This window comes from Cariama cristata, unplaced genomic scaffold, assembly GCF_000690535.1.
Source record: "Cariama cristata isolate BGI_N322 unplaced genomic scaffold, ASM69053v1 scaffold12155, whole genome shotgun sequence".
Classification (NCBI taxonomy): Eukaryota; Metazoa; Chordata; class Aves; order Cariamiformes; family Cariamidae; genus Cariama; species Cariama cristata.
Genome location: NW_009618159.1, coordinates 1 through 12115, shown reverse-complemented (window position 1 = coordinate 12115; position 12115 = coordinate 1). Strand labels below are relative to the sequence as shown.

General features: G+C 45.4%; 1 protein-coding gene across 2 annotated transcripts; it reads right to left on the bottom strand.

Annotated features, from left to right (window-relative positions):
• Positions 1 to 10370: 10370 nt before the first annotated feature.
• HMGB2 (high mobility group box 2) lies at positions 10371 to 12090 on the bottom strand. 2 transcript variants are annotated; one of them, XM_009700751.1, is made up of 5 exons: positions 11914 to 12090; positions 11655 to 11800; positions 11395 to 11569; positions 10816 to 10896; positions 10374 to 10611 (listed from the first exon to the last, which is right to left on the bottom strand). In XM_009700751.1, the coding sequence occupies exons 1-5, from the start codon at positions 12061 to 12063 to the stop codon at positions 10594 to 10596; spliced, it is 570 nt and encodes a 189-aa protein (XP_009699053.1). In that variant the 5' UTR covers positions 12064 to 12090; the 3' UTR covers positions 10374 to 10593. The 2 variants fall into 2 exon arrangements, with proteins under 2 accessions (XP_009699052.1, XP_009699053.1); XM_009700750.1 differs by having other exon boundaries at positions 10371 to 10896.
• Positions 12091 to 12115: the final 25 nt, after the last annotated feature.

Below are 12115 nucleotides of genomic sequence, written 5' to 3'. Positions count from 1 at the left end.
TGAAAACTGACTCCATTTTTGTGTGTTGCGTAGATTAATTTAATCATACGACTATGCATAAGAGAAAGAATGGTGGCACGTAAATTGTGCGGCTGTGCAGTTTAAATGGGTATTTTGTGCAATTCATTGAAAGCTGATGCTGTATGTGAATATGAGTCTGTATGTGAGACTGAAACCTTGCAGAACACGAGATCACAAGAAGCTGTTGCTGTAATGACTTTTTCCTACTATAGCCAGCTTGGAAAAAAATAATTCCCATATTCTTGCTTTGTAAGTTGATGACAATATCACTATGCATTTCTACATATTTTATAAATTTGATTTATGCAGATTTTGATACACTGTATGTTTCTGTAGAAATTGTATAAATCTTTAAAAAATTTATTAGGGATAAATCTGGGAGACCTATGTATATCTTATGGGTTGCTTGTTTTTTAGATGACGTAAATAAAATATTTGAATTTTTGGGTTTACTATACTTTTACTGAGTAAAAACGGATTATTACCTTTATAGGAGCACCCCGTATCTCAAAATCTAGACAACTTCAATGTTACAAACTTACAAATATTAAAAGCGTTTTATTTTACTTTTTTATCTAGGTACTTTTTGTGGCATCTGTGGGGACTCACGTTTTTTTTCTGGTGAAGTGAAAAAATGAAATTCCCACCAAGAGTTGCCACGTGGACATCTTTGGATTTTTGGATCACCTGCCCCGATCTGATTAGCTAGGTTATTGAATATGCTCATAGAAAATGAACTTGAGAATGATTTCTGAAGTAGAACCAAAGGGCAGGACTAGTAGGTAGTGTTTTAACTCTATATTTTATCTTAGTCTGTTTATGTTTCCACCAACAAACATGTTTCAATCAATTATTTTTTTTTATTTTTTTTTTTGCTGCTGAGACAGTTTCTTAGCAAAAGGGCATGCAGTTAAATCAGGACACAGAAGACACAAGTTCTGGCCTAAGAGCAAACCTGAATGTTGAAATCTACAGTGCCTTTTCGGAGACAGGATTCTTGTTTCCCAGCCGCATCTGTCAGCGCCCTGCTGCGTGTTCAGATTTCGAAAGGCTCCTTCGGCAAAACCCTGGGGCAATAACGGCAGCCAGATCACGTAGGGAATACCCTTTTATGTATGGAAACAGCGACTGATGGGAAAGAGGGGAGAGATCCGAGCACCAGGAGAGCCAACAGCACCCTTTGGGCAGTACCTAAGACACTCTCTCTGTTGATGGCATCCTAGAGTCAATTCATGGTCTTTCTTAATCTCCTTTACTGCTATCTGCTGCTTCCATACCACCTGCCTCCAAATTGCAGTCCCTAAAGCCACAAGTTAACAACTTAACTGCTCTTGAAACTGGACCGAAAAGGCAGAGATCTGTTACACTATGCCAGAGATGTAAAAATTTTTTGCTTATCTCCGATCTGTGAGACTTCTCACAAGAAAAGAGAAAACATACCGCTGCCTATAAAAACACAAAAGATGATTTGGTAGATTTTGCTATATATCACACGCAATTTGCCCTTTGGGTTGAAAAAAATCAAATTGTGCAAGATCCGTGGAGGCATAGGAATAAGGAGGGGAATTGCAGAACATGCAGAAGAAATTACCTACGCCATTGAACACAAACTGGTTTTGTTGAGTTTCGGGTTTTTTTTGTAAAAGCATGTATTGTTTGTTCCCTGCTGGTGAGCTTAGACCCATCAATTCTAATAGGTGAAAAGAAACAGCTTGGGAAAAAGAAATCAGCAGTGTTTCTGGTTGTTGTTCTCCTTGCTATAAAAGGCATGGGAACGCTAGGTCTTGCTGTGCTCTGAAATCTTATCTTGCTTACGCTTGTGAGAGGAATCCTTGAGAAGTGTCAGTGGTTATCTTCCAGGGCAATATTTACCTTCTGGGAACATCAGAAGTTGTTGCCAGCGTTAGTCCTCTGGTTGTTGGCTTTACTTATGCCACAAGCCGCCTCTGAACTCCGGTGGTGTTGGCATTGTAAGTTGTGTAGCTTAGCTGGCGCTGTGTAGGAGGACTCTCTACGTAGAATGAATCTAGGTAGAAAAAGTCACTAACTATCAAAAAACGTAGGTGAGTTTGCCTCCCTTTGGGGTTAATAAATAAAAAGTACGTAAATGGTGAGTGATGCCTGAAGCCTCTTTGTCCCTCCTTTCACTGTGGGAAGCTTGCGGTCACCCCTCGCACGCTGCTGCCACGAGCGTGGGCATCGGTGCCTGCGGCCTCGCTCGTCGCGCCCTCAGCTGGGTTAGCTGTCACGGGGCACGGCCAACAGTGGAAGAGGCGTTTGTGCGGGTTATACATTGCGGTAACCCAGTTGGAGGTTAGCAACCTTTGGGTTTTTTTAATCTTAAAAACATAGTCTGTTCTTTATGCTGAGAAACAAGTTAAGTATTCTCCGTTAGCATGTAACATGGGTCCTGGTAAAAGAAAAAAGATGCTGTCTGCACAGCCCTTGGGGGTTTTACTGCGTTGCGCTGCTCTGCGGCTGTTCTGGCTGGAGTCTCTTCAGCAGGGTAGTGGCAGAGCTCATGGTCCAATGGATCTTAACTGACTGATGCACGTTCCTTCAGTTAACAGGTCGACGCAGGTGACGAGGATCAAAGCCTGTAAGGAGGAGTTAGAGCCGTTCAAACACCGAGATGAAAAGGTATGTTTGCCTGTTAGATCTCTTCTTTTTCTCACTAAAACACTTCACCAAAAAAGAAACGCTATTGTTTTAGGGACGAGAAGCGTGCCCCATCCGAAGCGGAGCGCAGGTAAAGCAGGGCTGAGGGCTAGGTGGGTCCTGCAGCTCTCGGGGATGCGATCCTTCAGCGTGAAAGCAGAACTGCCTCGGGGGGGCTGCCAGGCCAAACAGCCCGGCCACGTCTCTTGTGCAAGAGTCGTGTCTCCTGCACGAGAAGGGAGCAGAAAGCGGGGAGAAGCAGCGTAGCACTAACTCATATTAAAACCAAAACAAACTCTCGTGCCTGAGATGCGTGTGATGGCAACAGCAGCCCTCTGGCTGAGCGTCCCAGGGGTCCTGAGAGGGGAAGGGAAAATGCGTGGTGAGATGATGTTTTCTGTTTCTGGAAAGGGCTGCTGGCGGCAGCGTGTGTCGGTCAGGGCGGCAGCATGCCCAGACGGCTGTCAGCACACAGGCTTCAAATGAAGATAAAGAAGTCCTGCTTGGGGTAGGCTTTCTAAATCGCTTGAAGGCACTAGAGTGGAAATAGGAATCAAAATCCAGCCTTTTCCCTTGAAATGTGTGGAAGGATTTCCCCAGGAAAATAGTGTAGGCTGGACAAGCCCTGGGGTTAAGCGGTGGTGGATCTTTAGCGAGTGGGTGCGTGTGTCCGAGTTGGGCCTGTCACAAGGTACAGCATTAGCGCTTCGGGGTAACAGCTGGGCCAGAGCCATGGGGACTGGTACCTCCATTCCTGAGGGCTCTTGGGTGAAAACGTGCTTCCCGCAAGCTGTGCTTCCACACAGCCGGGGATCTCATCCCACCGGGAAGCGCCGTGGCATTCTGTGGTACGCTCGGGAGAGGCCGAGCCCTGCCTGGCAATGGAGGCCTTGCTGGCCTGAGCCTGCAGGACGGCTGACGCTCTGCGAGGGCCAGAGTCCTCGAGGCCGTTGTGACTGCCCAACAGGCAGCTGCGATTGCAGTTTCTGTCTTTTAATTTCTGAGGCAGCAGAAACAACAAAAGCAGGACTGGGTGAAAGGAGAAGCCTGCTGGAGGATTCTTGTGGTTTCATAAGAAGGGGAGATTTGGGAAGAGTTGGCCAGGAGTAAAGGCAGGCCACAGCGGCACTGTGGAATGCCCTGAAGCCCTCCCTGTCCCGAGGGTGCCAAGGCACCTCTGGCGAGGGAGCTCCTCAGCCGGGCGATGGGAGGGAGAGCTGCCTGCCCTGCCGTCTGGGAGCGGAGGTAAGGCGGCTGCGGTGTCGCCGAGGAAAACAGCTCTGTAACCCTACAGCAGCGTGGGGTCTGGTGTTAAAGCTATTGGGATAAAGTAATGTTGAACTGGGATAGGAACCACTCCTTTGGCCTTTTTTTTTTTCTTTTGGCGCCTCTTACGGCATCCCATTATCTTCCATGTGATGATTACAAGAGGAATGGAGTCCACGCTCCAGAAATAATCGGGACCCTTTATCTCTGATGGACAAAGTCGAAAAATATTTTGACTTAGGATAAGAACTGAGCTTTAATATAAAGAACTCAAAAAGAGGTCAGCTAGCACAGTAGCCTGTCTGCCTCAGGGGTCAGTAGGATCAATACGGTCAAGGGCAGAGTGAAAGGATGGGGCAAGGATACTTCTCTAGCGTTGCCCCTCCTTCTGGCAGTACACAACTCGAGCACTTTCTGAGCTAGAGATGGTATTTTCTGTTTAGTAGTCCAGAATTTGCCCAACCGCCGTTTGAATCTCGGCAGACTTTGGTCATCCGTCACATCTGATTACGCAAAAAGTTTCGAGGTTTCTGAAGAGGCATGCTGGCTCTGCAGTTCACTCTCTGCTGAGACCAATCAGTGAGATACAGGAGAATTAGGAAGGCTTGTTAAGGTCTTCATTCCCGAAGGAGTGTTTAGTGCCGGGTCAGTGCTGGGTCCCGCCAGCCAGGAGCTTCACGGTGGCAGCACTGACAAGACTCTTACCATCACAGACTGTTTCTCAAAGGGCCTTTTAGAAGGATGTGGTTTTGTCCACGCAAACATCATCCCTTCAGCCCTGCTGGAGAACCCATTTATGGGTACAAACTTCACCGTTAGATGGTTGGGCCAGGAAATACTGAGAGTAGCCATACAACGTATAGGTGGAGCACCAGATTTGCTGGCTATACAGATTTTTCTGGTGGTTGACTCCATATTCAGTCCTTGGAACATCAAGAGCCTCTCCAACGAGATACCCTGGGAGATCAGAATAGTTGGAGCAATGTAGAGGTTCACTCACTAATTGGTGCTGCCCCGTGACAATTACTTAATTGCACTGATGAAGAGAAATTTGCCTAGGCAGTCAACTATTTTCCCAGGTAGGTCTGGATCTCGTGCACATCCCACAGTTAGCGGAGTTAATGCCTCCCTCAAGGGCTGCGTGCATTGGAGAATGCAGCAGCGAGCTCGACATCTGGGCTCTGTTATGGGATTCTTTGACACTGGATTCAAATGGGATCACGGAAAAGCCGACGGAGCTGCGATGCAGCTCATACGAGAGGCCCAGCAATTCTGGAAATGCAGGGGCTGCTGGCAAAACACTTAATGTGTTTCAAGATGTGGAAAGAAATACAAGCCAAAATGAGAAAACAAGCAGAAAAATAAAGATAAGCTAAGGTTGGTAAGGCAAGTGAAGCAGGATCAGCGTCAGTCACCACCACAGCAAATAATCCATCGCTGAGCAGTATCTGCTAGGTTATGTAGCAATGTTATATACAAGATGCCTGTGACACTGTTAGGAAACTGTTCAATAGATCGTTAGCTAATCAGAGATAAAACTCCTATGGCATTTTTTCTGATTTTTTTCTCTTCACGCCTGTTTGCGATTTCTTTTGTGTTACTTGAGTTCAAAAGCCTGTGTATACTGCAGTCAGTTCCCAGGTCTGTAGCTGTTCTAATCAAGGTTTTCCTTTTGAAAATACACCAAAAAAAACCCTCAAAACCAAAAGAGGCATGTTTACAGTTCTTCAAATTATTGATTTTGCTTTGGAAAAGTAAGAGCAACTTTGTAAATAGGCTTTGTTCTAAGTTGATCTGAGAAAAAGGAAACTTAGATTCCTTTAGGAAGACGGTAAGGAAATACTAAGTACTTGTTTTGTTCTTAACTCTTTACCTAATAACACCTAACACGATACTTGCCTTTCTAGCAAATGTCTATTACAGCTTCATAGAATTATCTATGACAGCTCCAGCATCTCCTCCAGACTAACGTAATGTAGTTTATTGTCCACCCACGCTACCCACGACACAAACTTAAGGCCTGCTTTTCCCCTTCGCATGTGTTGGCGGGGCACATTTTAACGTGTAATACGCTTTGCATTAACGCCGTATTTCACCTGCTGGGTTTATTATCCTGTCACCTCAGGCTGCAGGCTGGCTTTGCAGTTCTTCACTGTCAGCTCTCGTCTTTCTTGCGGCACCATTCACCACTTTTTTCCAAGTCACTCGGGCACATATTAAACAATCACTAGTCATTAAGTCCGTCTTCAAAAATAACCTGTGGGTTTTCATAGATGATTTTCCTTCACTGGCGAAACTGATGACTAATTCCTGGTTTGTTCCTGTATTGTCAACCAGCTATGTATTCATCCAAGGCCTTCAGCGATGACTTATTTCCATTATGAGAAGTAGACCAGACCAAACTTAAGTAGGCCAGAGCTAACTAATCTCCTTTACCTTCATGTTCATTGATTTCTTTGAAGAGCACTTACAAGTCTGTGGAACGGGATTTCCTCTCGTGAAATCGCAAGTCCTTGTGTAGCCGTTTGTCCAGTAACTCTTGGCTGTATTATGGCTCCTACCAACTCGCCGTGTGGGCATTACTGGTCTGAAGTTCCCTGTATCACCACAGAATGCTTTCTAAAAATTAGCATCATAGTTGTGACCTTCCATTCCTCTAGCACTACGGCAGTTTTAAGTGAAAAAATATAAAGGACGGTTCATAGTTCAGCCATTTCATCCTTGAGTTTCCTTAGAACTCTTGGATGAATACCATCTGTCCTGTCGTTTTGTTTCAAAACCTTTTACACTTGGATTTGAGACAGATGCTCCACCATGCCTCTCCCATTAAAAAGTTCTGTCATGAAAACTTCCTCAAGCTCCACTACAAGGTTAAAAAAAAAAAAGACGTTTTCTTTTTCTGAAATCTTCTCTAGGCATCGCTACTATATCTTGAGCATCTGTCATCCCTAGGACAGCTTGGCCGGCCTCCTGGTTCTGATGTTGTCCTGGTTTTGGCTGGGATAGAGTTAATTTTCTTCCTAGTAGCTGGTACAGTGCTGCGTTTTGGATTTAGGATGAGAATAATGTTGATAACGCACTGATGTTCTAGTTGTTGCTGAGCAGGGCTTTACACTATGTCAAGGACTCTTTAGCTTCTTCTGCCCTGCCAGAGGGAAGGCTGGGGGGGCACAAGGAGCTGGGGGGGGACACGGCACAGACAGCTGACCCCCCCTGACCCAAGGGCCCATCCCTTATGGCATCATGCTCAGCATATACAGCTGGGGGAAAAGCTGGCCAGGGGCCGCTGCTCGGGAACACGCTGGGCATCGGTCAGTTGGTGGTGAACAAGTGTTTTTCGTTTGCATTACTTGCTTTTCTTGGGTTTTATTTCTCTCTCTTTTGTGATTCTCCTTTTCATTACATCATCATCATCATTATTATTATTTTATATCAATTATTAAACTGTTCTTATCTCAGCCCAGGAGTTTTCTGACTTTTACGCTTCCGATTCTTTCCCCATCCCACCCGGGAGGAGTAAGGGAGCGGCTGAGTGGGGCTGAGTTGCCGGCGGGGGTTAAACCAGGACAGATGTGTTTGAAAGTTGTTATTGATCTGTCCGTTCTCTCAAGTTGCCCAGATGCTCCTTTTCCCTGCCGTACATTGCTGTGTCTGGCCTGTCAAGGTGCAGGTTTCTTCTGGTTTAGTGGCTTAGAAATAACTTCAACTTTTTAAAGACTGCTTTCCTACTCTCTCGTACCAGTTTTATTTTTGGTGGTCTTTTGGTCTGCTTTAGCGGGTGGTGTGCCTTTATGCTGGACCTCTAGTGTGATGTGAGCGGTCTCCCTGATGGCTGCAACCATTTTGGGCATCCCTTTTAGTTCTGATTTGAGACAGACCTCGCCGTTCACCTCCAGTGCAAAGTTTCCAGTGAGTCATTTCCTAAGATTGTCCATATTGAACACGGATGTGAAAAAGTAATTCAGCTTTTCTTCTCTGCTGGCCTTACCTTTTCTGAACATTCCCGTTACTCTTTGATGACTTACTAGTGCTTTCCAGCACCAGTTCTTTCAGTGCTCACAGATGGGCATTATCTGAACCCCCTGACCTGACATACCACACTTTTTAAAGCTTCATTTGAAAGCAGTAACTTCCACGTGCTGTTTTCCATTTGCCTTTAGTCTACATTCAACATCCTTTTTATCGAAAGGGCAAAATACTATTTAAAACAATTACTAGTTATCTTTAGCCATGACATCGTTCTCAGCTGATGGATCAGCCTGATGCAGAGCTTCGCCGTGGCTTGCTGCAGCTCACGCTGCACAAAATGAGCTGCGTAACGTGGTGGGTCAGGCTAGCAGAGCGGTGCGGTGGACTTTTTTTTTTTTGGCGATGAAGATCTCTCCAGCCGTCAGGATGTATTTGTAAATGAGTTCATAAAGAAAAGTAACCCACGGGTGGCTCTTCGCAGAGCATCGGTAGGACGCGGCACAGCAGAGTGGCCACGTGAGGCAGTTCCGCACTGGTTTGTGCTGAAGCTAAATTAGCCAATTAATGCTAAATGAGAGAGATAGAGCCCAAAAGCCGTTTTACCTCACTGATGAAAGTATTAGAAGAGCTCCTTTATTCTGAATTGCCTCCAGATATGCTCTTACTCTGACACGGTATTTAAAATTCTGTAACCCAGGCAGCTTTCTAGGACACCTGAAGGGTTGTATTTCATTTTAATTTAAAAGCACTTCAGCAGAAGTAAAAAAAAAAAAAAAAAAAATTTCAAATAATCAAATTAATCAATGTACTCTGACGCTACTGCTCCACCGCAAAAGATTATTTAAATCTAATCAGAAAGACTTCTTGAAGCCTCCCTGTTCTGTTCAGGGAGCCTGAGAATTGAGGGGAGGTGATGCTGCGTTTCTACAGGGAAATCTGAACCGAATATGGTGAAAATGAGTGCGACCTGCCTAGTCTCGGCCCCACACGACCGCAGGGAACTGCCTTTAGCTGGAAGAATTTTTGAGTGAAGGATAAAGGCGCTCTAGGATTGCAGACTCTCTACAGGAGAAAAATGTTCTCGAGCGCTGGATGTACTGCGGGCAGAACGACCGCCTCTCGCTTCTGCTTCACGCCTGCTGCTTCCCAAAAGCTGAGCTGGCAACACGGAGCCATTGATCCCTCCCGCCTGGGCCGAGTCTCTCTGGCAGGTCCTACACGTAGAACCACCGCTCGGCCTTCTGATGGTACTACTTGGAGTAGCTCAGGGGCAGGGTGGGGAGGGGAAAAACAACTCTGGGTTTCTAAGGCCTTCAAAGATTAGTGACTGCATTGGTATAAAAATGTTTGAGCGGCCTTTACAGTGACCTCATTTCCATACCTTCAGGAACAGACCAAGCGTGTTTGTCAAGACTCTTGTTTCAGACAGCACTACAGTACCGTTCACCTACGGCAGTGCCGTGCACCACGGTTACAGTGCTGAAATCACTTTTTATCTTACACATGTACAATGGCTGTATGCAAATTTATTTCAGAAGTTGAGGGACAATAGGGAGACAGTTGAAAAACAAAACAAGCAAAAAGTTGGAAGCCTGCCCTTTATAGTACTTTTAGACATTGTTTTTTCAGTGCTGGGCTTTCAAAGGCTAGTAAAAGCTATAGCCTAGTATTTAACTCAAGAAATTAAAGTTAAGCTATTTGCTTACCTGTGGAGTCGGTGGGCAAATGTAGACTTTTAAGTATACCAAAGGTCAAGTGAAAAACCTGAAAACCCAGGAACAGTGTAACTAACTGGTGAGACTTTTACATTCCTGTTTGCGGTGGTATCAGGAGCACGTGTTCCTTACGAATGCCTCCCCTCTTTTCTGCAGGAATCTATCGGCACGTGCGGAGATAACATTCCAACATTTTTCACGCTGTTCTGCAAGCTGTGTATTTTATGAGAAGCCACTAATACGGGGGCCAGGGGGAGAGGGAAGGAGTAGGGAACATCTGGGAAGACGTACCTCTGACCACAGCTGTCTGACGGCCAACATGCCTGTCCCCATACGGACAGCAGAGAAGGCCACTGACCCTCGGCTCTGGGTTCCTAAGATTCACTCGTTATCAGCTAATACACCGAGAGAATAACTTGGAAGATCTGCGCTTCCGTCATTCGGGGAAAAGACAGCAATCCAGGAATAACTATCAGCAACTTCAGTACTTAAATTTAGAGATTTTTTTTTCCCCCACTCACAAGGCAATATAAGAATAAGGAAAACATCAAGTGCAACTAATGGTAGTATATGTGGGAGAGAGAATTGTGGCTAAAAAAGTTCAAACTTCCGGAGACTTGCCGGTTTTGCAATAGCCGGTAGCAGCAATAGCCCAAGACCAAAGCAAAGCACTATCCTGCACAGGCCCTCAGCGTTCTGGGAGTACCCAGCCTCTCGGAAACACGGACAATGCAACAATAATCATGTACAACATTTTATTACAAAACTGTTAAAAAAGTAATACAATGCAATATACTACAAAATATAAGATCAGCTATTAAGCTACCTCCTTTCTTTTACTTAGCTATAAAGAAACACCTATCAGTCACTGAGTTTCAACAAAACCATTAAATATGCAAAAACATTCCACAACTTTTTTTTTTTTTTAAAACCGAACTGTAGTAGCCCTTGGCTACTACTTACATTAAAAATAGAGGTCTCCCTACAAAGAACCACATTACCTATACACAATTCTGTACAGATTTTTATACTGAAGCTAACAATGAGCTGCACTTGAGTTCACATTCTTAGCAAAATATTGGATTTTGAGCATAAATCTTTACAGCAGGACATTCATTTATTCCTCATCCTCATCTTCTTCCTCCTCTTCATCCTCCTCCTCCTCCTCCTCCTCTTCTGGTTCTGCTTTCTTCTTAGATCCTGCAGGCCTACCTGGGCCCTTTTTTCCTGCATCGCTCTTGCTCTTGGCACGATACGCTGCAATATCCTGCAAAAAAAAAAAAGAATGCAGTTTAGCTGCTGGCAATGTAACTCTGAAGACAAACTGGTAATGCTTCAATCATTTAATGCCACTGTGCTGTGCAGGTCAAATACAGCGTGTGTGGAAAAGGAGGGTTTCAGCCTTGGGGCTTTCAACGCTTATACCTTTTGGCAAAAGAACGCACAATCCAGACAGTTTTAAGGATTTTATGACCGCAGTGCTTTGGAGTATGGCTGTGTATTTTACCCAGCAGGTGACCTGTTTTCTGGAAGTAAAGCATCTTAATTGGTAAAATCTCCAGACATGCAAAAACCACATCCAGGTTCGCTCTAAGGGTTCCAGATGCCTCCCATGCAACACCTTGCCACACATTTTGAAGCCTGACAAAGGTTCACGTAAACGTTTAGAATTATGAACCGTATATGGTTTAGATGCAAAACAAAAGCCACACATTTACAGTGACCTCTACAACGATAATCATTATTTTAATCACTTTCACCGTACCTTTTCGTATTTCTCCTTTAGTTTTGCAGCCTTCTGTTCGTATGGCTGTTTATCTTTGGCCGACTGTTCAGACCACATTTCACCCAATTTCTTTGCTGTATCTCCAATAGACAAGCCAGGATGATCATTTTTGATTTTTGGACGGTGTTCAGAACAGAAAAGGAAGAACGCGGATCTAAAACGAGAGACAGCGTTTAAAGTTAAGTGTAACGATTAGAACCGGTAATTTTCTTTATTTTTTTGGTCATAGAAACACTCACGGCGGTCTTTTAGGAGCGTTGGGGTCCTTTTTCTTTCCCTTCTTCTCGCCTTTGGGAGGAACGTAGTTTTTCATCTCCCTGTCATAACGAGCTTTATCTCCTTTAGCCATTTCTTCGAACTTTCCTTTTTCCTTGCTAGACATCGTCTGCGGACACACGGAGGGGAAAGGAGAAGCGTCTGGATGAGATCAAGCGCCAACGCCTCGGCACCAGCTGCCTCCGGGGCCCTTTCCCCGGCGGCCGGCCCGGCCCCGCTCACCTTCCACCGCTCCGAGCACTTCCGCGAGAACTCGGCGAAGTTGACCGAGGAATCCGGGTGCTTCTTCTTGTGCTCCTCGCGGCAGGTCTGCACGAAGTAGGCGTAGGAGGACATCTTGCCCCGCGGCTTATTGGGGTCGCCTTTGCCCATGGCGAGGTCGGCGCCGGGTCCCTGCTGGGTGGGAGGGGAGAGGCGGCCTGAG

Bases quoted from the DNA above. Each gene is read 5' to 3' on its own strand.
- HMGB2 (XM_009700750.1), bottom strand. From the start codon at position 12,063: ATGGGCAAAGGCGACCCCAATAAGCCGCGGGGCAAGATGTCCTCCTAC. The intron at 11,570-11,654 runs GTGAGTGTTTCT...CTCTCGTTTTAG, and splicing joins AACGCTCCTAAAAGACCGCC to ATCCGCGTTCTTCCTTTTCT. The intron at 10,897-11,394 runs GTACGGTGAAAG...TTTTTTTTGCAG, and splicing joins TAAAGGAGAAATACGAAAAG to GATATTGCAGCGTATCGTGC.